Below are 25,085 nucleotides of genomic sequence, written 5' to 3'. Positions count from 1 at the left end.
AGAATGGTTGGTCACTTTTATTGAGATACATTTTTTATTTTAAGTGGGTTTCTCGTCATCACGAACACCAGTAATTTGTATCTTAGAATGGTTGGTCACTTTTATTGAGATACATTTTTATTTTAAGTGGGTTTCTCGTCATCACGAACACCAGTAATTTGTATCTTAGAATGGTTGGTCACTTTTATTGAGATACATTTTTTATTTTAAGTGGGTTTCTCGTCATCACGAACACCAGTAATTTGTATCTTAGAATGGTTGGTCACTTTTATTGAGATACATTTTTATTTTAAGTGGGTTTCTCGTCATCACGAACACCAGTAATTTGTATCTTAGAATGGTTGGTCACTTTTATTGAGATACATTTTTATTTTAAGAGGGTTTCTCGTCATCACGAACACCAGTAATTTGTATCTTAGAATGGTTGGTCACTTTTATTGAGATACATTTTTTTATTTTAAGTGGGTTTCTCGTCATCACGAACACCAGTAATTTGTATCTTAGAATGGTTGGTCACTTTTATTGAGATACATTTTTTTATTTTAAGTGGGTTTCTCGTCATCACGAACACCAGTAATTTGTATCTTAGAATGGTTGGTCACTTTTATTGAGATACATTTTTATTTTAAGTGGGTTTCTCGTCATCACGAACACCAGTAATTTGTATCTTAGAATGGTTGGTCACTTTTATTGAGATACATTTTTATTTTAAGTGGGTTTCTCGTCATCACGAACACCAGTAATTTGTATCTTAGAATGGTTGGTCACTTTTATTGAGATACATTTTTATTTTAAGTGGGTTTCTCGTCATCACGAACACCAGTAATTTGTATCTTAGAATGGTTGGTCACTTTTATTGAGATACATTTTTATTTTAAGTGGGTTTCTCGTCATCACGAACACCAGTAATTTGTATCTTAGAATGGTTGGTCACTTTTATTGAGATACATTTTTATTTTAAGTGGGTTTCTCGTCATCACGAACACCAGTAATTTGTATCTTAGAATGGTTGGTCACTTTTATTGAGATACATTTTTTTTATTTTAAGTGGGTTTCTCGTCATCACGAACACCAGTAATTTGTATCTTAGAATGGTTGGTCACTTTTATTGAGATACATTTTTTATTTTAAGTGGGTTTCTCGTCATCACGAACACCAGTAATTTGTATCTTAGAATGGTTGGTCACTTTTATTGAGATACATTTTTATTTTAAGTGGGTTTCTCGTCATCACGAACACCAGTAATTTGTATCTTAGAATGGTTGGTCACTTTTATTGAGATACATTTTTATTTTAAGAGGGTTTCTCGTCATTACGAACACCAGTAATTTGTATCTTAGAATGGTTGGTCACTTTTATTGAGATACATTTTATTTTAAGTGGGTTTCTCGTCATCACGAACACCAGTAATTTGTATCTTAGAATGGTTGGTCACTTTTATTGAGATACATTTTTATTTTAAGTGGGTTTCTCGTCATCACGAACACCAGTAATTTGTATCTTAGAATGGTTGGTCACTTTTATTGAGATACATTTTATTTTAAGAGGGTTTCTCGTCATCACGAACACCAGTAATTTGTATCTTAGAATGGTTGGTCACTTTTATTGAGATACATTTTTTTTATTTTAAGAGGGTTTCTCGTCATCACGAACACCAGTAATTTGTATCTTAGAATGGTTGGTCACTTTTATTGAGATACATTTTATTTTAAGTGGGTTTCTCGTCATCACGAACACCAGTAATTTGTATCTTAGAATGGTTGGTCACTTTTATTGAGATACATTTTATTTTAAGTGGGTTTCTCGTCATCACGAACACCAGTAATTTGTATCTTAGAATGGTTGGTCACTTTTATTGAGATACATTTTTATTTTAAGAGGGTTTCTCGTCATCACGAACACCAGTAATTTGTATCTTAGAATGGTTGGTCACTTTTATTGAGATACATTTTTTTATTTTAAGTGGGTTTCTCGTCATCACGAACACCAGTAATTTGTATCTTAGAATGGTTGGTCACTTTTATTGAGATACATTTTTATTTTAAGTGGGTTTCTCGTCATCACGAACACCAGTAATTTGTATCTTAGAATGGTTGGTCACTTTTATTGAGATACATTTTTATTTTAAGTGGGTTTCTCGTCATCACGAACACCAGTAATTTGTATCTTAGAATGGTTGGTCACTTTTATTGAGATACATTTTTTATTTTAAGTGGGTTTCTCGTCATCACGAACACCAGTAATTTGTATCTTAGAATGGTTGGTCACTTTTATTGAGATACATTTTTATTTTAAGTGGGTTTCTCGTCATTACGAACACCAGTAATTTGTATCTTAGAATGGTTGGTCACTTTTATTCAGATACATTTTTTAATTTAAGTGGGTTTCTCGTCATCACGAACACCAGTAATTTGTATCTTAGAATGGTTGGTCACTTTTATTGAGATACATTTTTTATTTTAAGTGGGTTTCTCGTCATTACGAACACCAGTAATTTGTATCTTAGAATGGTTGGTCACTTTTATTGAGATACATTTTTATTTTAAGAGGGTTTCTCGTCATCACGAACACCAGTAATTTGTATCTTAGAATGGTTGGTCACTTTTATTGAGATACATTTTTATTTTAAGTGGGTTTCTCGTCATTACGAACACCAGTAATTTGTATCTTAGAATGGTTGGTCACTTTTATTGAGATACATTTTTATTTTAAGTGGGTTTCTCGTCATCACGAACACCAGTAATTTGTATCTTAGAATGGTTGGTCACTTTTATTGAGATACATTTTTATTTTAAGTGGGTTTCTCGTCATCACGAACACCAGTAATTTGTATCTTAGAATGGTTGGTCACTTTTATTGAGATACATTTTTTATTTTAAGTGGGTTTCTCGTCATCACGAACACCAGTAATTTGTATCTTAGAATGGTTGGTCACTTTTATTGAGATACATTTTTATTTTAAGTGGGTTTCTCGTCATTACGAACACCAGTAATTTGTATCTTAGAATGGTTGGTCACTTTTATTGAGATACACTTTTTTTATTTTAAGTGGGTTTCTCGTCATCACGAACACCAGTAATTTGTATCTTAGAATGGTTGGTCACTTTTATTGAGATACATTTTTATTTTAAGTGGGTTTCTCGTCATCACGAACACCAGTAATTTGTATCTTAGAATGGTTGGTCACTTTTATTGAGATACATTTTTATTTTAAGTGGGTTTCTCGTCATCACGAACACCAGTAATTTGTATCTTAGAATGGTTGGTCACTTTTATTGAGATACATTTTTTATTTTAAGTGGGTTTCTCGTCATCACGAACACCAGTAATTTGTATCTTAGAATGGTTGGTCACTTTTATTGAGATACATTTTTATTTTAAGTGGGTTTCTCGTCATCACGAACACCAGTAATTTGTATCTTAGAATGGTTGGTCACTTTTATTGAGATACATTTTTATTTTAAGTGGGTTTCTCGTCATTACGAACACCAGTAATTTGTATCTTAGAATGGTTGGTCACTTTTATTGAGATACATTTTTATTTTAAGTGGGTTTCTCGTCATCACGAACACCAGTAATTTGTATCTTAGAATGGTTGGTCACTTTTATTGAGATACATTTTTATTTTAAGTGGGTTTCTCGTCATCACGAACACCAGTAATTTGTATCTTAGAATGGTTGGTCACTTTTATTGAGATACATTTTTATTTTAAGTGGGTTTCTCGTCATCACGAACACCAGTAATTTGTATCTTAGAATGGTTGGTCACTTTTATTGAGATACATTTTTATTTTAAGTGGGTTTCTCGTCATCACGAACACCAGTAATTTGTATCTTAGAATGGTTGGTCACTTTTATTGAGATACATTTTTATTTTAAGTGGGTTTCTCGTCATTACGAACACCAGTAATTTGTATCTTAGAATGGTTGGTCACTTTTATTGAGATACATTTTTTTATTTTAAGAGGGTTTCTCGTCATCACGAACACCAGTAATTTGTATCTTAGAATGGTTGGTCACTTTTATTGAGATACATTTTTATTTTAAGTGGGTTTCTCGTCATCACGAACACCAGTAATTTGTATCTTAGAATGGTTGGTCACTTTTATTGAGATACATTTTTTTATTTTAAGTGGGTTTCTCGTCATCACGAACACCAGTAATTTGTATCTTAGAATGGTTGGTCACTTTTATTGAGATACATTTTTTATTTTAAGTGGGTTTCTCGTCATCACGAACACCAGTAATTTGTATCTTAGAATGGTTGGTCACTTTTATTGAGATACATTTTATTTTAAGTGGGTTTCTCGTCATCACGAACACCAGTAATTTGTATCTTAGAATGGTTGGTCACTTTTATTGAGATACATTTTTTATTTTAAGTGGGTTTCTCGTCATTACGAACACCAGTAATTTGTATCTTAGAATGGTTGGTCACTTTTATTGAGATACATTTTATTTTAAGTGGGTTTCTCGTCATCACGAACACCAGTAATTTGTATCTTAGAATGGTTGGTCACTTTTATTGAGATACATTTTATTTTAAGTGGGTTTCTCGTCATCACGAACACCAGTAATTTGTATCTTAGAATGGTTGGTCACTTTTATTGAGATACATTTTTATTTTAAGTGGGTTTCTCGTCATCACGAACACCAGTAATTTGTATCTTAGAATGGTTGGTCACTTTTATTGAGATACATTTTTATTTTAAGTGGGTTTCTCGTCATCACGAACACCAGTAATTTGTATCTTAGAATGGTTGGTCACTTTTATTGAGATACATTTTTATTTTAAGTGGGTTTCTCGTCATCACGAACACCAGTAATTTGTATCTTAGAATGGTTGGTCACTTTTATTGAGATACATTTTTATTTTAAGTGGGTTTCTCGTCATTACGAACACCAGTAATTTGTATCTTAGAATGGTTGGTCACTTTTATTGAGATACATTTTTATTTTAAGTGGGTTTCTCGTCATCACGAACACCAGTAATTTGTATCTTAGAATGGTTGGTCACTTTTATTGAGATACATTTTTATTTTAAGTGGGTTTCTCGTCATTACGAACACCAGTAATTTGTATCTTAGAATGGTTGGTCACTTTTATTGAGATACATTTTTTTTATTTTAAGTGGGTTTCTCGTCATCACGAACACCAGTAATTTGTATCTTAGAATGGTTGGTCACTTTTATTGAGATACAGTAATTTTTTTATTTTAAGTGGGTTTCTCGTCATCACGAACACCAGTAATTTGTATCTTAGAATGGTTGGTCACTTTTATTGAGATACATTTTTATTTTAAGTGGGTTTCTCGTCATCACGAACACCAGTAATTTGTATCTTAGAATGGTTGGTCACTTTTATTGAGATACATTTTTATTTTAAGTGGGTTTCTCGTCATCACGAACACCAGTAATTTGTATCTTAGAATGGTTGGTCACTTTTATTGAGATACATTTTTATTTTAAGTGGGTTTCTCGTCATCACGAACACCAGTAATTTGTATCTTAGAATGGTTGGTCACTTTTATTGAGATACATTTTATTTTAAGTGGGTTTCTCGTCATCACGAACACCAGTAATTTGTATCTTAGAATGGTTGGTCACTTTTATTGAGATACATTTTTATTTTAAGTGGGTTTCTCGTCATCACGAACACCAGTAATTTGTATCTTAGAATGGTTGGTCACTTTTATTGAGATACATTTTTTATTTTAAGTGGGTTTCTCGTCATCACGAACACCAGTAATTTGTATCTTAGAATGGTTGGTCACTTTTATTGAGATACATTTTTATTTTAAGTGGGTTTCTCGTCATCACGAACACCAGTAATTTGTATCTTAGAATGGTTGGTCACTTTTATTGAGATACATTTTTTATTTTAAGTGGGTTTCTCGTCATCACGAACACCAGTAATTTGTATCTTAGAATGGTTGGTCACTTTTATTGAGATACATTTTTATTTTAAGAGGGTTTCTCGTCATTACGAACACCAGTAATTTGTATCTTAGAATGGTTGGTCACTTTTATTGAGATACATTTTTATTTTAAGTGGGTTTCTCGTCATCACGAACACCAGTAATTTGTATCTTAGAATGGTTGGTCACTTTTATTGAGATACATTTTTTATTTTAAGTGGGTTTCTCGTCATCACGAACACCAGTAATTTGTATCTTAGAATGGTTGGTCACTTTTATTGAGATACATTTTTATTTTAAGTGGGTTTCTCGTCATCACGAACACCAGTAATTTGTATCTTAGAATGGTTGGTCACTTTTATTGAGATACATTTTTATTTTAAGTGGGTTTCTCGTCATCACGAACACCAGTAATTTGTATCTTAGAATGGTTGGTCACTTTTATTGAGATACATTTTTATTTTAAGTGGGTTTCTCGTCATCACGAACACCAGTAATTTGTATCTTAGAATGGTTGGTCACTTTTATTGAGATACATTTTTTTATTTTAAGTGGGTTTCTCGTCATCACGAACACCAGTAATTTGTATCTTAGAATGGTTGGTCACTTTTATTGAGATACATTTTTATTTTAAGTGGGTTTCTCGTCATCACGAACACCAGTAATTTGTATCTTAGAATGGTTGGTCACTTTTATTGAGATACATTTTTATTTTAAGTGGGTTTCTCGTCATCACGAACACCAGTAATTTGTATCTTAGAATGGTTGGTCACTTTCTTAGAATGGTTGGATTGAGATACATTTTTATTTTAAGTGGGTTTCTCGTCATCACGAACACCAGTAATTTGTATCTTAGAATGGTTGGTCACTTTTATTGAGATACATTTTTATTTTAAGTGGGTTTCTCGTCATCACGAACACCAGTAATTTGTATCTTAGAATGGTTGGTCACTTTTATTGAGATACATTTTATTTTAAGTGGGTTTCTCGTCATCACGAACACCAGTAATTTGTATCTTAGAATGGTTGGTCACTTTTATTGAGATACATTTTTATTTTAAGTGGGTTTCTCGTCATCACGAACACCAGTAATTTGTATCTTAGAATGGTTGGTCACTTTTATTGAGATACATTTTTATTTTAAGTGGGTTTCTCGTCATCACGAACACCAGTAATTTGTATCTTAGAATGGTTGGTCACTTTTATTGAGATACATTTTTATTTTAAGTGGGTTTCTCGTCATTCACGAACACCAGTAATTTGTATCTTAGAATGGTTGGTCACTTTTATTGAGATACATTTTTATTTTAAGTGGGTTTCTCGTCATCACGAACACCAGTAATTTGTATCTTAGAATGGTTGGTCACTTTTATTGAGATACATTTGTATTTTTTTATTTTAAGTGGGTTTCTCGTCATCACGAACACCAGTAATTTGTATCTTAGAATGGTTGGTCACTTTTATTGAGATACATTTTTTTTTTATTTTAAGTGGGTTTCTCGTCATCACGAACACCAGTAATTTGTATCTTAGAATGGTTGGTCACTTTTATTGAGATACATTTTTTATTTTAAGTGGGTTTCTCGTCATCACGAACACCAGTAATTTGTATCTTAGAATGGTTGGTCACTTTTATTGAGATACATTTTTATTTTAAGTGGGTTTCTCGTCATTACGAACACCAGTAATTTGTATCTTAGAATGGTTGGTCACTTTTATTGAGATACATTTTTATTTTAAGTGGGTTTCTCGTCATCACGAACACCAGTAATTTGTATCTTAGAATGGTTGGTCACTTTTATTGAGATACATTTTTATTTTAAGTGGGTTTCTCGTCATTACGAACACCAGTAATTTGTATCTTAGAATGGTTGGTCACTTTTATTGAGATACATTTTTATTTTAAGTGGGTTTCTCGTCATTACGAACACCAGTAATTTGTATCTTAGAATGGTTGGTCACTTTTATTGAGATACATTTTTATTTTAAGAGGGTTTCTCGTCATCACGAACACCAGTAATTTGTATCTTAGAATGGTTGGTCACTTTTATTGAGATACATTTTTATTTTAAGTGGGTTTCTCGTCATCACGAACACCAGTAATTTGTATCTTAGAATGGTTGGTCACTTTTATTGAGATACATTTTTTATTTTAAGTGGGTTTCTCGTCATCACGAACACCAGTAATTTGTATCTTAGAATGGTTGGTCACTTTTATTGAGATACATTTTTATTTTAAGAGGGTTTCTCGTCATTACGAACACCAGTAATTTGTATCTTAGAATGGTTGGTCACTTTTATTGAGATACATTTTTATTTTAAGTGGGTTTCTCGTCATCACGAACACCAGTAATTTGTATCTTAGAATGGTTGGTCACTTTTATTGAGATACATTTTTATTTTAAGTGGGTTTCTCGTCATCACGAACACCAGTAATTTGTATCTTAGAATGGTTGGTCACTTTTATTGAGATACATTTTTTATTTTAATTTTAATTTGTATCTTAGAATGGTTTCTTTTATTGAGATCATTTTTATTTTAAGAGGGTCATCACGAACACCAGTAATTTGTATCTTAGAATGGTTGGTCACTTTTATTGAGATACATTTTTATTTTAAGAGGGTTTCTCGTCATCACGAACACCAGTAATTTGTATCTTAGAATGGTTGGTCACTTTTATTGAGATACATTTTTATTTTAAGAGGGTTTCTCGTCATCACGAACACCAGTAATTTGTATCTTAGAATGGTTGGTCACTTTTATTGAGATACATTTTTATTTTAAGAGGGTTTCTCGTCATCACGAACACCAGTAATTTGTATCTTAGAATGGTTGGTCACTTTTATTGAGATACATTTTTATTTTAAGAGGGTTTCTCGTCATCACGAACACCAGTAATTTGTATCTTAGAATGGTTGGTCACTTTTATTGAGATACATTTTTATTTTAAGTGGGTTTCTCGTCATTACGAACACCAGTAATTTGTATCTTAGAATGGTTGGTCACTTTTATTGAGATACATTTTTATTTTAAGAGGGTTTCTCGTCATCACGAACACCAGTAATTTGTATCTTAGAATGGTTGGTCACTTTTATTGAGATACATTTTATTTTAAGTGGGTTTCTCGTCATCACGAACACCAGTAATTTGTATCTTAGAATGGTTGGTCACTTTTATTGAGATACATTTTTATTTTAAGTGGGTTTCTCGTCATCACGAACACCAGTAATTTGTATCTTAGAATGGTTGGTCACTTTTATTGAGATACATTTTTATTTTAAGTGGGTTTCTCGTCATCACGAACACCAGTAATTTGTATCTTAGAATGGTTGGTCACTTTTATTGAGATACATTTTTATTTTAAGTGGGTTTCTCGTCATTACGAACACCAGTAATTTGTATCTTAGAATGGTTGGTCACTTTTATTGAGATACATTTTTATTTTAAGTGGGTTTCTCGTCATTACGAACACCAGTAATTTGTATCTTAGAATGGTTGGTCACTTTTATTGAGATACATTTTATTTTAAGTGGGTTTCTCGTCATTACGAACACCAGTAATTTGTATCTTAGAATGGTTGGTCACTTTTATTGAAATACATTTTTATTTTAAGTGGGTTTCTCGTCATCACGAACACCAGTAATTTGTATCTTAGAATGGTTGGTCACTTTTATTGAGATACATTTTTATTTTAAGAGGGTTTCTCGTCATCACGAACACCAGTAATTTGTATCTTAGAATGGTTGGTCACTTTTATTGAGATACATTTTTATTTTAAGTGGGTTTCTCGTCATCACGAACACCAGTAATTTGTATCTTAGAATGGTTGGTCACTTTTATTGAGATACATTTTTATTTTAAGTGGGTTTCTCGTCATCACGAACACCAGTAATTTGTATCTTAGAATGGTTGGTCACTTTTATTGAGATACATTTTTATTTTAAGTGGGTTTCTCGTCATTACGAACACCAGTAATTTGTATCTTAGAATGGTTGGTCACTTTTATTGAGATACATTTTTATTTTAAGTGGGTTTCTCGTCATCACGAACACCAGTAATTTGTATCTTAGAATGGTTGGTCACTTTTATTGAGATACATTTTTATTTTAAGTGGGTTTCTCGTCATTACGAACACCAGTAATTTGTATCTTAGAATGGTTGGTCACTTTTATTGAGATACATTTTTATTTTAAGTGGGTTTCTCGTCATCACGAACACCAGTAATTTGTATCTTAGAATGGTTGGTCACTTTTATTGAGATACATTTTTATTTTAAGTGGGTTTCTCGTCATTACGAACACCAGTAATTTGTATCTTAGAATGGTTGGTCACTTTTATTGAGATACATTTTTATTTTAAGTGGGTTTCTCGTCATCACGAACACCAGTAATTTGTATCTTAGAATGGTTGGTCACTTTTATTGAGATACATTTTTATTTTAAGTGGGTTTCTCGTCATTACGAACACCAGTAATTTGTATCTTAGAATGGTTGGTCACTTTTATTGAGATACATTTTATTTTAAGTGGGTTTCTCGTCATCACGAACACCAGTAATTTGTATCTTAGAATGGTTGGTCACTTTTATTGAGATACATTTTATTTTAAGTGGGTTTCTCGTCATTACGAACACCAGTAATTTGTATCTTAGAATGGTTGGTCACTTTTATTGAGATACATTTTTATTTTAAGTGGGTTTCTCGTCATTACGACCAGGAATTTGTATCTTAGAATGGTTGGTCACTTTTATTGAGATACATTTTTATTTTAAGTGGGTTTCTCGTCATTACGAACACCAGTAATTTGTATCTTAGAATGGTTGGTCACTTTTATTGAAATACATTTTTTTATTTTAAGTGGGTTTCTCGTCATCACGAACACCAGTAATTTGTATCTTAGAATGGTTGGTCACTTTTATTGAGATACATTTTTATTTTAAGTGGGTTTCTCGTCATCACGAACACCAGTAATTTGTATCTTAGAATGGTTGGTCACTTTTATTGAGATACATTTTTATTTTAAGTGGGTTTCTCGTCATCACGAACACCAGTAATTTGTATCTTAGAATGGTTGGTCACTTTTATTGAGATACATTTTTATTTTAAGTGGGTTTCTCGTCATCACGAACACCAGTAATTTGTATCTTAGAATGGTTGGTCACTTTTATTGAGATACATTTTTATTTTAAGTGGGTTTCTCGTCATCACGAACACCAGTAATTTGTATCTTAGAATGGTTGGTCACTTTTATTGAGATACATTTTTATTTTAAGTGGGTTTCTCGTCATCACGAACACCAGTAATTTGTATCTTAGAATGGTTGGTCACTTTTATTGAGATACATTTTATTTTAAGTGGGTTTCTCGTCATCACGAACACCAGTAATTTGTATCTTAGAATGGTTGGTCACTTTTATTGAGATACATTTTTATTTTAAGTGGGTTTCTCGTCATCACGAACACCAGTAATTTGTATCTTAGAATGGTTGGTCATTTTTATTGAGATACATTTTTATTTTAAGTGGGTTTCTCGTCATCACGAACACCAGTAACTGTTTTACAGGGAAGTTTTTAATGTATACAACGCTAGAAAATGCAGAAAAAATGTAAGTCAGTATTTTAAGTGTTTCATTCTAAGAATTTTTTTCACGATCATAACAGTTGAAACTCTAGCATAACTTTGTAAAAAACGCCAATAAAAACGAGCTTCCCATATCGTCCACGCCTATTTCGCATGTATGAAGGAAAATCGAGTGGTAACAAACAATGCTATAAATATTTGAAATGGTTCTTTCACATCCAGTCAAGATATTTTTCACTGTACTTCAGAGGGTGGGTATATGGAAGCGGCAAGCCACGCCCATTAATTATCAAATTGCTGTACCGCTGTTAGATCAAAAGGTCAAACTAAATTCCCTACTTGTCACTGTCAAACACACCTTGAAAATCTCTGCCAATAACACCGAGAGACACAAACCTGGACAGACATGGTTGAGCTTTGCATGATGTCTTAACGCGTGTGGTGTTATTCATTTACAATGTAATAAATTATCTGAATAAAAGATAATATGGCACAGACCGTAGAATTTGCACCTATCTAAGTGATTGCTGGTTGGGTAGGTGTAATTCAACAAGTAATAATATTATTTTGTAGCTGATGCACTATATTCTTTCGCGTAGACATTCAAAAAACAACAACAAAAATTAGTGCTTTTATGTTATACTGCACAAAAGCAAAAGGTCGTTTTCTTCGCAACTTTTTGTGCATTTAAAAAATAAACAACATATTCGCTTATTTGCCCTTTTTAGCTGATCTAATAAAGTAAGAATTTGAGGTTCGACAATAACCAAGCTCGACCTATACGTGAAGAGGTTTAAAATCCCTCTGTCACAAGGATAAACAGTCAGGCATGGCCAGGTGGTTAAGGCACTAAACTCCTAGTCTGAGGGTCGCAGGTTCAAATCCCCGTCACAACAAACATACTCACCCTTTCCACCGTGGGGACATTATAATGTGACGGTCAATCCCACTATTCATTGGTAAAGGAGTAGCCCAAGAGTTGGCGGTGATGACTAGTTGCTTTCCCTCTAGTCTTACACTACTAAATTAGGAAAAGCTTACGCAAATAACCCTAAAGATAGCTTTAGAACTTTATATCCAAGACCCCGACCCATTGATACACATCCCCACTAACCAATTAGCAACCTTATATAATTCACTACCACCAAAACTAACTTTATGTTCAATAACCAAAACTACCTACAAATAAATGGCCTAAGTATGGGGAATCCCGTGTCACCAGTTCTGGCCAACTTTTTATGACACATATTGAGTCACAAGCGATCAATTCAGTCTTACACCCACCACTATACTGGTACAGATATGTTGATGATACAATTGCTGGATTCACATCTACAGAACATGCAATTAGGTTTTTCAATCACGTTAACTCGATACACCCCAACATTAAGTTCACCTGTGAACAGGAAGAGCTAACCAAACAGCATTTCTTAACCTCAAGATAACTAGAACTGATACACAATTCAAAACAGAAATCCACAGAAAAATCACCCACACTGGATTCCCTGGGGCTCAGCACATGAAACAAAACAAAAACTCAACATATTAACAAACCAAATAAACACAACCACAAAACTATGTTCACCTGATAAAATTAACAATGAAATCAACAAAATAAAACAACGCTTCATCAACATCAACAAATGTCCTCAAAAAACCGTGGAAAAAAATATACACACATCTAGACCAACAACAAACAAACAATAGTAAATCCCAAGATACAACAAACTACAAAACCTGATACTGTTGTATACCATATGTTCCTGATATCAGAGAAAGAATAACCAACGTTTGGAGAAAACTTATAACAAAACATAACATTTCAGTAAACACTAAATCTATTCAAAAACCAGGTACGAAACTAAAGTTCATACTTTGTAAAAACTACACTGACAAACACAACACCAACATAATTTATAAAATACAATACAACAACTGCCCCAACTTCTATATTGGAGAAACAAGTAGAAAAATGGAAACTTGACTCACAGAACACAAATGAACACGACATAACCATAGAAAACACACAGATATTAAGTACGAAAAAAAAATACAAATAAACAGAAAATCAAAGAAACCCTACTTATACAGCAACTAAAACCAAAATTAAATCAATATAAAGGAATACCTTTATACCTATACTAATTAATTACTTAACATACACCTGCAACGCCACCTACAATCCCGTACCCGTTTATACTCTCGTCCCTAAGACATGTGTCCGGCAAAGGTCGCTTTCAAACTCTCTTTTTCTTAACCTGAAGATGACCTAGGAAGGTCGAAACGTTGTTCTCTCCTTGTCAATAAAAGTGCTAATACCCATATTCTGAGATACATTTTTATTTCAAGTGAGTTTCTCATCATCAAGAAATAATAATTGGGAATAAGACATTACTGCACATGTTTTAATTAATTAATTAATTAATATATATATTTCTTTTCTTTTTTTGTGTGTGTAACGAACTTTTAACCCCCAAGATTCTGAAGACAGGCTCTTCCGCCAGGCGGTTCACGACAAAATCATTTCGCTGTTGAGTGTTATTAAGAGTTAACACAATAACAACAGAATAAGCTGTTATTTAGAGTTAACACAATAACAACAGAATAAGCCGTTATTTAGAGTTAACACAATAACAACAGAATAAGCTGTTATTTAGAGTTAACACAATAACAACAGAATAAGCTGTTATTAAGAGTTAACACAATAACAACAGAATAAGCTGTTATTTAGAGTTAACACAATAACAACAGAATAAGCTGTTTCAAACACTACAAAGAATAGATGTAGTTTTCTGAACTTATGCTGTTTGTAATGAAACCTGGATAAAATGCTATTTATAGAAATGCAAAGGGATTTTACTCTGGTATTTACAGATGATTTTTTCACAACAGATGTACAGAGTAGTCTGCACTAAAGGTTTTTTAGTGTATGAAATAATGAGAATGAATAGTTTTTAGGAAAAATTAAAATTAAACAAAAAAAATGGAGTGTGTGCAGGGAAAATTCTTGATGCCTCTACCTGAATATGATTATTTCTCTAAGTTTCCCTATTTCCAAAAAGAGCAACATACAGACATCATCCATTAGGCCATTAAAGGATTTGACACTCAGTGACGGGTATGTAATGTTAATGCAATATCCCTTCGAGCAGAGTAGATATTATCTACAGTATAAAACTAAAGTATTTATAACAAGAACATTTCAATGGTATCTAAGCCATATATTTATACTAAAGCTCCGTGGAAACTATATAAACAACAAATGTTTATATAACTAAGATCAAAAAGAAAACATCTGCTTATCACAAAAGATTCGTTTTATAGTATAAGAAGATTTTGTAACACTATGATTGTTGTTACACTGTTCATCCTTCCTTTATTAAACTGCTACACTATGTTCTTTCATTCTTTACACTTTTCTTTACTAAGCTGCTACACTATATTGTTACATCGTTCACGCTTGTTTTACTAGGCTGCTACACTATACTGTTATATCGTTCACGCTTGTTTTACTAGGCTGCTACACTATACTGTTACATCGTTCACGCTTGTTTTACTAGGCTGCTACACTATACTGTTACATCGTTCAAGCTTGTTTTACTAGGCTGCTACACTATACTGTTACATCGTTCACGCTCGTTTTACTAGACTGCTACACTATACTGTTACATCGTTCACGCATGTTTTACTAGGCTGCTACACTATACTGTTACATCGTTCACGCTTGTTTTACTAGGGCTGCTACACTATACTGTTATATCGTTCACGCTTGTTTTACTAGGCTGCTACACTATACTGTTACATCGTTCACGCTTGTTTTACTAGGGCTGCTACACTATACTGTTACATCGTTCACGCTTGTTTTACTAGGCTGCTACACTATACTGTTACACAGTTCACGCTTGTTTTACTAGGCAGCTACACTATATTGTTACATCGTTCACGCTCGTTTTACTAGGCTGCTACACTATACTGTTAAATCGTTCACGCATGTTTTACTAGGCTGCTACACTATACTGTTACATCGTTCACGCTTGTTTTACTAGGCTGCTACACGATACTGTTACATCGTTCACGCTTGTTTTACTAGGCTGCTACACTATACTGTTACATTGTTCACGCTTGTTTTACAAGGCTGCTACATTATATTTTTATATTGTTCAAGCTTGTTTTACTAGGCTGCTACACTATATTGTTACATTGTTCACACTTGTTTTACTAGGCTGCTACACTATATTGTTACATTGTTCACGCTTGTTTCACTAGGCTGCTACACTATACTGTTACATCGTTCACGCTTGTTTTACGAGGCTGCTACATTATATTTTTATATTGTTCACGCTTGTTTTACTAGGCTGCTACACTATATTGTTACATCGTTCACGCTTGTTTTACTAGGCTGCTACACTATACTGTTACATTGTTCACGCTTGTTTTACTAGGCTGCTACACTATACTGTTACATCGTTCACGCTTGTTTTACTAGGCTGCTACACTATACTGTTACATCGTTCAAGCTTGTTTTACTAGGCTGCTACACTATATTGTTACATTGTTCACGCTTGTTTTACTAGGCTGCTACACTATATTGTTACATCGTTCACGCTTGTTTTACTACGCTGCTACACTATATTGTTACATTGTTCACGCTTGTTTTACTAGGCTGCTACACTATATTGTTACATTGTTCACGCTTGTTTTAGTAAGCTGCTACAATGTATTGTTACATTGTTCACGCTTGTTTTACGAAACTGTTACATTGTATAACAACACAGAAAATCCATTTTGTAGGTTCAAACAAGCAGATTTTAATAAGTTCAAATATAAGACGAAATAAAGAAAATTTAAAGAAATGTAACAAGTGTAATAAGCATGATTTGTTGAGACACGTAAATCATACAATATACAATGATGTTTTTATTTCTGTTATTTTTAAAATTGTAGTGTATTTATTTATGAATTACTTGTTATTAATGTTATTATTATAGTTTTATAAACGAAATAAAATGATTCCTGTCTTACGGAATAAGGCGTGAACTAGTGGTTTTCATATTGGGTTAGGGATCGATAGGCCCTAGGTTCGAGCCCATAAGTTGTCACTGAACAAGCTCAGTACCTCATGTTATTCGCTGAAAGGTAGCTATGTAGGTGGCTAACGCTGTTGGCAACCCTAAATAGACAAATATATTTTATAAAACTAAAAATAGCCAAGTTGTTAACCCCACGAAGCCAACCTCTGGCTTTATCCTATCAGTGAGGAAATCATCGTTCATTGAGGAACTTTATTCATTGTTGCGTTATCCAACCTTCCATTCAACCATTTTAGGGTCTCAATAATGAACAATGATAAACAAAACAAGTCTTCCAGCTAGCAGAAAGCTTTATCATTCACAATCGTTTGGCAGAGATAAATGGTGTAAAATTATCAAATAAGCTGCTTCTAGTGCGAATTATTGACTGCCTTCTAAACTATGAATAATTCTGTCTAAAGTTTACGAGTCTTTGGTCTAGTCGTTTGTTTTAAATATCGCTTACGAAACATCAATAATATAAACCTATTTTAATAAAGTGCTGAATATGTTACCAACAAGAAGTACGTCATTTGATGAATGAAACAGAACTCATCTAACGTTTGTTTTTAATTCACTAAAGCCGTAGCTGGAGCAGATTGGAACAGGTCAGTCCTGAACAATAATGTGTGGAAGGAGTTTCTTCTGGATGTCGTTGATGGAAAGCTTCAATGGAAAAGCTTGACCCTTGTACATGATGATCATATAGAAAATCTTTGTAAGTATATAATGTCTCAGCAGAACTGGATAAATAACCGTTCTTGTATTGGATTACACTCCACAACAAAGTTTTTGCTTCTTGAACACTGTTGGATGTTCTTTATAGATTTTGGCTGTTGATCACGAAAATCACATCCAAATTTGCCCATCATTCAGTTTCACCAGGACATTGTTACAATGTAAAAACGATATCAGGGCAACTGTAATCCGTCAATGCTTGCTGACTACTGTTGGACACTGCAACGTGATGCACCGGACATTGAATACAAACAAAAATCAGGAGCAAAACACTTTTAATTATGTTTAACTTAATTAGCGTATTACAAACATAAACACAATTAAATATGTTATTGCCGGTAAACAGTTAACTGTATATTTCTCAGAGTTCCTACGTGATGAAGCAAAACTAAAACTATATTTGTGCTCACCCACCAGGTACCTGTCACGATCAGCAGAAACTTTTGAGGAAGCAAAACTCTTCAAAAAAATTGTTGTGCAGTGTTATAATTAGAAAAATCTTTGTAAGTGTATGATGTCTTAGTAGAACTGGATAAATCATGAATAGAAGGTAATTCAAGATTAAATAGTGAAACTTAAATGTTAACATAGGGACAGCTATGTTCATAAATAAATCACTTAGAGCTTTGATAAATTCAAATTTAGAAAATCGATCTTTATTAGACAACCTATAGGTGTCAGCACTATTGCCCGATCCTGACAACAGCTTTCAGAAAGGCTAGCCTCTACTTGACAAATAACTGAGACAAATTATTTTGATATCCATCAGTTATGCGCATGCCCCCCCGGTGGCACAGCGGTATGTTTGCGAACTCACATCGCTAGAAACTGGGTTTCGATACCCGTGGTGGGCAGAGCACATATAATCCAATGGATATCTTTGTACTTAATTCCAAACGAAGAAATAAAAACAGTTACACGCAGAGTTTAAATTCTGACATTGATTTGATAACACTAGAATTATGGATTCCATCAGCTTTAATACACTTTATAATAAAATATTTTTGTGAAACAAACTTGCTTTTGAGGCAGTGACGTTTTTGCTCACAGAGTTTCTAATGACCTACATTGTTGTTGTTTGTTATTAAGCACAAAGTTACACAATGGGCTATCTTTGCTCTGCCCACCAGGGCTATCGAAACCTAGTTTGTATCACTATAAGTCCACAGACGTACCACTGTGCCACGAGGAGGGAGGGACTGAGAGTCACGTGAAACAATATTAGTAAACATACCATCAGTGTTATAGTTATTTTATTAATGACTATTGGAACTTAACTAGAAAACGAGGAGTAGGGTTGCCAAGCGCTGGAAGAACATGTAAAAATTGTGGATTCAAGGATCCATGGTTTACAACCTGTTTTCTCAAAACCTCATTCTGCATGTTAGGGTTGTTGATGCAATAAAAGTAACCTTAGAGTTGGCGATGAGTGTCGTTGGATAGCTGCCTATCTTCTAGCCTATAATTTGAAAACTAAAGGTATTACTAAGCGCAGACAAATCTCATCTAGTCTCGCACGAAATTCTGAAATGAACAGATATTCTTGTGCGATCAGTTTGCACTGAGTGTTGGAACAGATATTCTTGTGCGATCAGTTTGCACTGAGTGTTGGAACAGATATTCTTGTGCGATCAGTTTGCACTGAGTGTTGCAATAGACAAATACATAAACTGACTCATCAAGGTACAATATGGGAGCCCTCTTTATCAAATGGTATAAAAACAAACCCATAATCTCAAAATTATCTCCGTCTGTTCCTTTAGGTTAAATGTGCCAAGTAAGTGCCAACGATGTAGTTTTTCTTAAATTCGTTTGAAGAACAAAAAATTACAGTTTGCTTTATTTCTTTAACATGTACACACGATAACGTAAGCAAGCATCGTCCTAATTTTAATGTACTTTATTTATATACGTTACAAGAAAATATTTTAAAAACCTCTTTTGTGAAATCAGGGCCACTAAATTACCTTACAAAGGATCTGAACAGCCACCGAATATCGACAACGTTGTACAAAATCTCTTCAACACCGGAAGTGAAAGCATCAGAAAATTTGCCAGATGTGCCAACGCTTCTGTCATTTTTAGAGTCAGATGCTAAAATAATTTCACCGTTTAACGTAGTAGTAGCTTGTTCTTGGGTTTTAATGAGACTTATGCTCGAGAAGGTAAGGATCAAAATAATAAGTCTGTTGATCTAGTGTTTACTGAGTTTTATTGTTGAACAATGATGTCTGACGTATTGAATAATAAGATTTAATCAAGTCTGTTGATCTACAGTTTACTGAGTTTTATTGTTGAACAGTGATGTCTGACGTATTAAATAATAACATTTAATCAAGTCTGTTGATCTATTGTTTACTGAGTTTTATTGTTGAACAGTGATGTCTGACGTATTAAATAATAACATTTAACCAAGTCTGTTGATCTATTGTTTACTGAGTTTTATTGTTGAACAGTGATGTCTGACGTATTAAATAATAACACTTAACCAAGTCAGTTGATCTGCAGTTTACTGAGTTTTATTGTTGAACAATGATGTCTGAGGCATTAAATAATAACATTTAACCAAATCTGTTGATCTATTGTTTACTGAATTTTATTGTTGAACAGTGATGTCTGACGTATTAAATAATAACACTTAACCAAGTCTGTTGATCTATTGTTTACTGAGTTTTATTGTTGAACAGTGATGTCTGAGGTATTAAATAATAACATTTAACCAAATCTGTTGAGCTATTGTTTACTGAATTTTATTGTTGAACAGAGATGTCTGACGTATTAAATAATAACATTTAACCACGTCTGTTCATCTACAGTTTACTGATTTTATTGTTGAACAGTGATGTCTGACGTATTAAATAAAAAATTTAACCAAGTCTGATCATCTATTGTTTACTGAGTTTTATTCGTTAACAGTGATATCTGACGTATTAAATAATAACACGTAACCAAGTCTGTTGATCTACAGTTTACCGATTTTATTGTTGAACAGTAATGTCTGACGTATTAAATAATAACCTTTAACCAAGTCTGTTCATCTATTGTTTACTGAGTTTTATTCTTGAACAATGATGTCTGACGTATTAAATAATAACATTTAATCAAGTCTGTTGATCTATTGTTTACTGAGTTTTATTGTTGAACAGTGATGTCTGACGTATTAAATAATAACATTTAATCAAGTCTGTTGATCTATTGTTTACTGAGTTTTATTGTTGAACAGTGATGTCTAACGTATTAAATAATAATATTTTAAAAAGTCTGTTCATCTATTGTTCACTGGGTTTTATTGTTGAACAGTGATGTCTGACGTATCAAATAATAACACTTAACCAAGTCTGTTCATCTACAGTTTACTGAGTTTTATTGTTGAACAGTGATGTCTGACGTATTAAATAATAACATTTAATCAAGTCTGTTGATCTATTGTTTACTGAGTTTTATTGTTGAACAGTGATGTCTGACGTATTAAATAATAACATTTAATCAAGTCTGTTCATCTACAGTTTACTGAGTTTTATTGTTGAACAGTGATGTCTGACGTAATAATAACATTTAAAAAAGTATGTTGATCTATTGTTCACTGGGTTTTATTGTTGAACAGTGATGTCTGACGTATTAAATAATAACATTTAACCAAGTCTGTTCATCTACCGTTTACTGAGTTTTATTGTTGAACAGTGATGTCTGACGTATTAAATAATAACATTTAACCAAGTTTGTTGATCTACAGTTTACTGATTTTATTGTTGAACAGTGATGTCTGACGTATTAAATAATAACATTTAATCAAGTCTGTTCATCTACAGTTTACTGAGTTTTATTGTTGAACAGTGATGTCTGACGTATTAAATAATAAAATTTAACCAAGTCTGTTGATCTATTGTTTACTGAATTTTATTGTTGAACAGTGATGTCTGACGTATTAAATAATAAGATTTAACCAAGTCTGTTGATCTATTGTTTACTGAATTTTATTGTTGAACAGTGATGTCTGACGTATTAAAATATAACATTTAACCGAGTCTGTTGATCTACAGTTTATTGATTTTATTGTTGAACAGTGATGTCTGACGTATTAAATAATAAGATTTAACCAAGTCTGATCATCTATTGTTTACTGAGTTTTATTCGTTAACAGTGATATCTGACGTATTAAATAATAACACGTAACCAAGTCTGTTGATCTACAGTTTACCGATTTTATTGTTGAACAGTAATGTCTGACGTATTAAATAATAACCTTTAACCAAGTCTGTTCATCTATTGTTTACTGAGTTTTATTCTTGAACAATGATGTCTGACGTATTAAATAATAACATTTAATCAAGTCTGTTGATCTATTGTTTACTGAGTTTTATTGTTGAACAGTGATGTCTGACGTATTAAATAATAACATTTAATCAAGTCTGTTGATCTATTGTTTACTGAGTTTTATTGTTGAACAGTGATGTCTAACGTATTAAATAATAATATTTTAAAAAGTCTGTTCATCTATTGTTCACTAGGTTTTATTGTTGAACAGTGACGTCTGACGTATCAAATAATAACACTTAACCAAGTCTGTTCATCTACAGTTTACTGAGTTTTATTGTTGAACAGTGATGTCTGACGTATTAAATAATAACATTTAATCAAGTCTGTTGATCTATTGTTTACTGAGTTTTATTGGTGAACAGTGATGTCTGACGTAATAATAACATTTAAAAAAGTATGTTGATCTATTGTTCACTGGGTTTTATTGTTGAACAGTGATGTCTGACGTATTAAATAATAACATTTAACCAAGTCTGTTCATCTACCGTTTACTGAGTTTTATTGTTGAACAGTGATGTCTGACGTATTAAACAATAACATTTAACCAAGTCTGTTCATCTACAGTTTACTGAGTTTTATTGTTGAACAGTGATGTCTGACGTATTAAATAATAACATTTAACCAAGTTTGTTGATCTACAGTTTACTGATTTTATTGTTGAACAGTGATGTCTGACGTATTAAATAATAACATTTAACCAAGTTTGTTGTTCTATTGTTTACTGAGTATTATTGTTGAACAGTGATGTCTGACGTATTAAATAATAACATTTAATCAAGTCTGTTCATCTACAGTTTACTGAGTTTTATTGTTGAACAGTGATGTCCGACGTACTAAATAATAACATTTAACCAAGTCTGTTGATCTATTGTTTACTGAATTTTATTGTTGAACAGTGATGTCTGACGTATTAAATAATAACATTTAACCAAGTCTGTTGATCTACAGTTTACTGATTTTATTGTTGAACAGTGATGTCTGACATATTAAATAATAACACTTAACCAAGTCTGTTCATCTATTGTTTACTGAGTTTTATTGTTGAACAGTGATGTCTGACGTATTAAATAATAACATTTAACCAAGTTTGTTGTTCTATTGTTTACTGAGTATTATTGTTGAACAGTGATGTCTGACGTATTAAATAATAACATTTAATCAAGTCTGTTCATCTACAGTTTACTGAGTTTTATTGTTGAACAGTGATGTCTGACGTATTAAATAATAAAATTTAACCAAGTCTGTTGATCTATTGTTTACTGAATTTTATTGTTGAACAGTGATGTCTGACGTATTAAATAATAAGATTTAACCAAGTCTGTTGATCTATTGTTTACTGAATTTTATTGTTGAACAGTGATGTCTGACGTATTAAATAATAACATTTAACCGAGTCTGTTGCTCTACAGTTTATTGATTTTATTGTTGAACAGTGATGTCTGACGTATTAAATAATAAGATTTAACCAAGTCTGATCATCTATTGTTTACTGAGTTTTATTCGTTAACAGTGATATTTGACGTATTAAATAATAACACGTAACCAAGTCTGTTGATCTACAGTTTACCGATTTTATTGTTGAACAGTAATGTCTGACGTATTAAATAATAACCTTTAACCAAGTCTGTTCATCTATTGTTTACTGAGTTTTATTCTTGAACAATGATGTCTGACGTATTAAATAATAACATTTAATCAAGTCTGTTGATCTATTGTTTACTGAGTTTTATTGTTGAACAGTGATGTCTGACGTATTAAATAATAACATTTAATCAAGTCTGTTGATCTATTGTTTACTGAGTTTTATTGTTGAACAGTGATGTCTAACGTATTAAATAATAATATTTTAAAAAGTCTGTTCATCTATTGTTCACTGGGTTTTATTGTTGAACAGTGATGTCTGACGTATCAAATAATAACACTTAACCAAGTCTGTTCATCTACAGTTTACTGAGTTTTATTGTTGAACAGTGATGTCTGACGTATTAAATAATAACATTTAATCAAGTCTGTTGATCTATTGTTTACTGAATTTTATTGTTGAACAGTGATGTCTGACGTAATAATAACATTTAAAAAAGTATGTTGATCTATTGTTCACTGGGTTTTATTGTTGAACAGTGATGTCTGACGTATTAAATAATAACATTTAACCAAGTCTGTTCATCTACCGTTTACTGAGTTTTATTGTTGAACAGTGATGTCTGACGTATTAAACAATAACATTTAACCAAGTCTGTTCATCTACAGTTTACTGAGTTTTCTTGTTGAACAGTGATGTCTGACGTATTAAATAATAACATTTAACCAAGTTTGTTGATCTACAGTTTACTGATTTTATTGTTGAACAGTGATGTCTGACGTATTAAATAATAACATTTAACCAAGTTTGTTGTTCTATTGTTTACTGAGTATTATTGTTGAACAGTGATGTCTGACGTATTAAATAATAACATTTAATCAAGTCTGTTCATCTACAGTTTACTGAGTTTTATTGTTGAACAGTGATGTCTGACGTATTAAATAATAAAATTTAACCAAGTCTGTTGATCTATTGTTTACTGAATTTTATTGTTGAACAGTGATGTCTGACGTATTAAATAATAAGATTTAACCAAGTCTGTTGGTCTATTGTTTACTGAATTTTATTGTTGAACAGTGATGTCTGACGTATTAAATAATAACATTTAACCGAGTCTGTTGATCTACAGTTTATTGATTTTATTGTTGAACAGTGATGTCTGACGTATTAAATAATAAGATTTAACCAAGTCTGATCATCTATTGTTTACTGAGTTTTATTGTTGAACAGTGATGTCTAACGTATTAAATAATAATATTTTAAAAAGTCTGTTCATCTATTGTTCACTAGGTTTTATTGTTGAACAGTGATGTCTGACGTATCAAATAATAACACTTAACCAAGTCTGTTCATCTACAGTTTACTGAGTTTTATTGTTGAACAGTGATGTCTGACGTATTAAATAATAACATTTAATCAAGTCTGTTCATCTACCGTTTACTGAGTTTTATTGTTGAACAGTGATGTCTGACGTATTAAACAATAACATTTAACCAAGTCTGTTCATCTACAGTTTACTGAGTTTTATTGTTGAACAGTGATGTCTGACGTATTAAATAATAACATTTAACCAAGTTTGTTGATCTACAGTTTACTGATTTTATTGTTGAACAGTGATGTCTGACATATTAAATAATAACACTTAACCAAGTCTGTTCATCTATTGTTTACTGAGTTTTATTGTTGAACAGTGATGTCTGACGTATTAAATAATAACATTTAACCAAGTTTGTTGTTCTATTGTTTACTGAGTATTATTGTTGAACAGTGATGTCTGACGTATTAAATAATAACATTTAATCAAGTCTGTTCACCTACAGTTTACTGAGTTTTATTGTTGAACAGTGATGTCTGACGTATTAAATAATAAAATTTAACCAAGTCT

General features: G+C 32.3%; 1 protein-coding gene across 1 annotated transcript in view; it reads left to right on the top strand.

The window, feature by feature from the left end:
• Positions 1-25,085, top strand: part of LOC143228014 (putative glutamate receptor) — a 75,841-nt gene that overhangs the window by 16,289 nt on the left and 34,467 nt on the right. The window contains exons 2-3 of the mRNA XM_076459359.1: positions 17,147-17,281; positions 19,255-19,466. Of these exons, the coding sequence (XP_076315474.1) occupies positions 17,147-17,281; positions 19,255-19,466 (347 nt within the window). The remainder of the gene's footprint in view (positions 1-17,146; positions 17,282-19,254; positions 19,467-25,085) is intronic.

Source organism: Tachypleus tridentatus, chromosome 10, assembly GCF_004210375.1.
Source record: "Tachypleus tridentatus isolate NWPU-2018 chromosome 10, ASM421037v1, whole genome shotgun sequence".
In the NCBI taxonomy this organism is placed as follows: Eukaryota; Metazoa; Arthropoda; class Merostomata; order Xiphosura; family Limulidae; genus Tachypleus; species Tachypleus tridentatus.
Note: the sequence above shows the minus strand (reverse complement) of the source record. Positions and strands in the feature narration are given on the sequence as shown.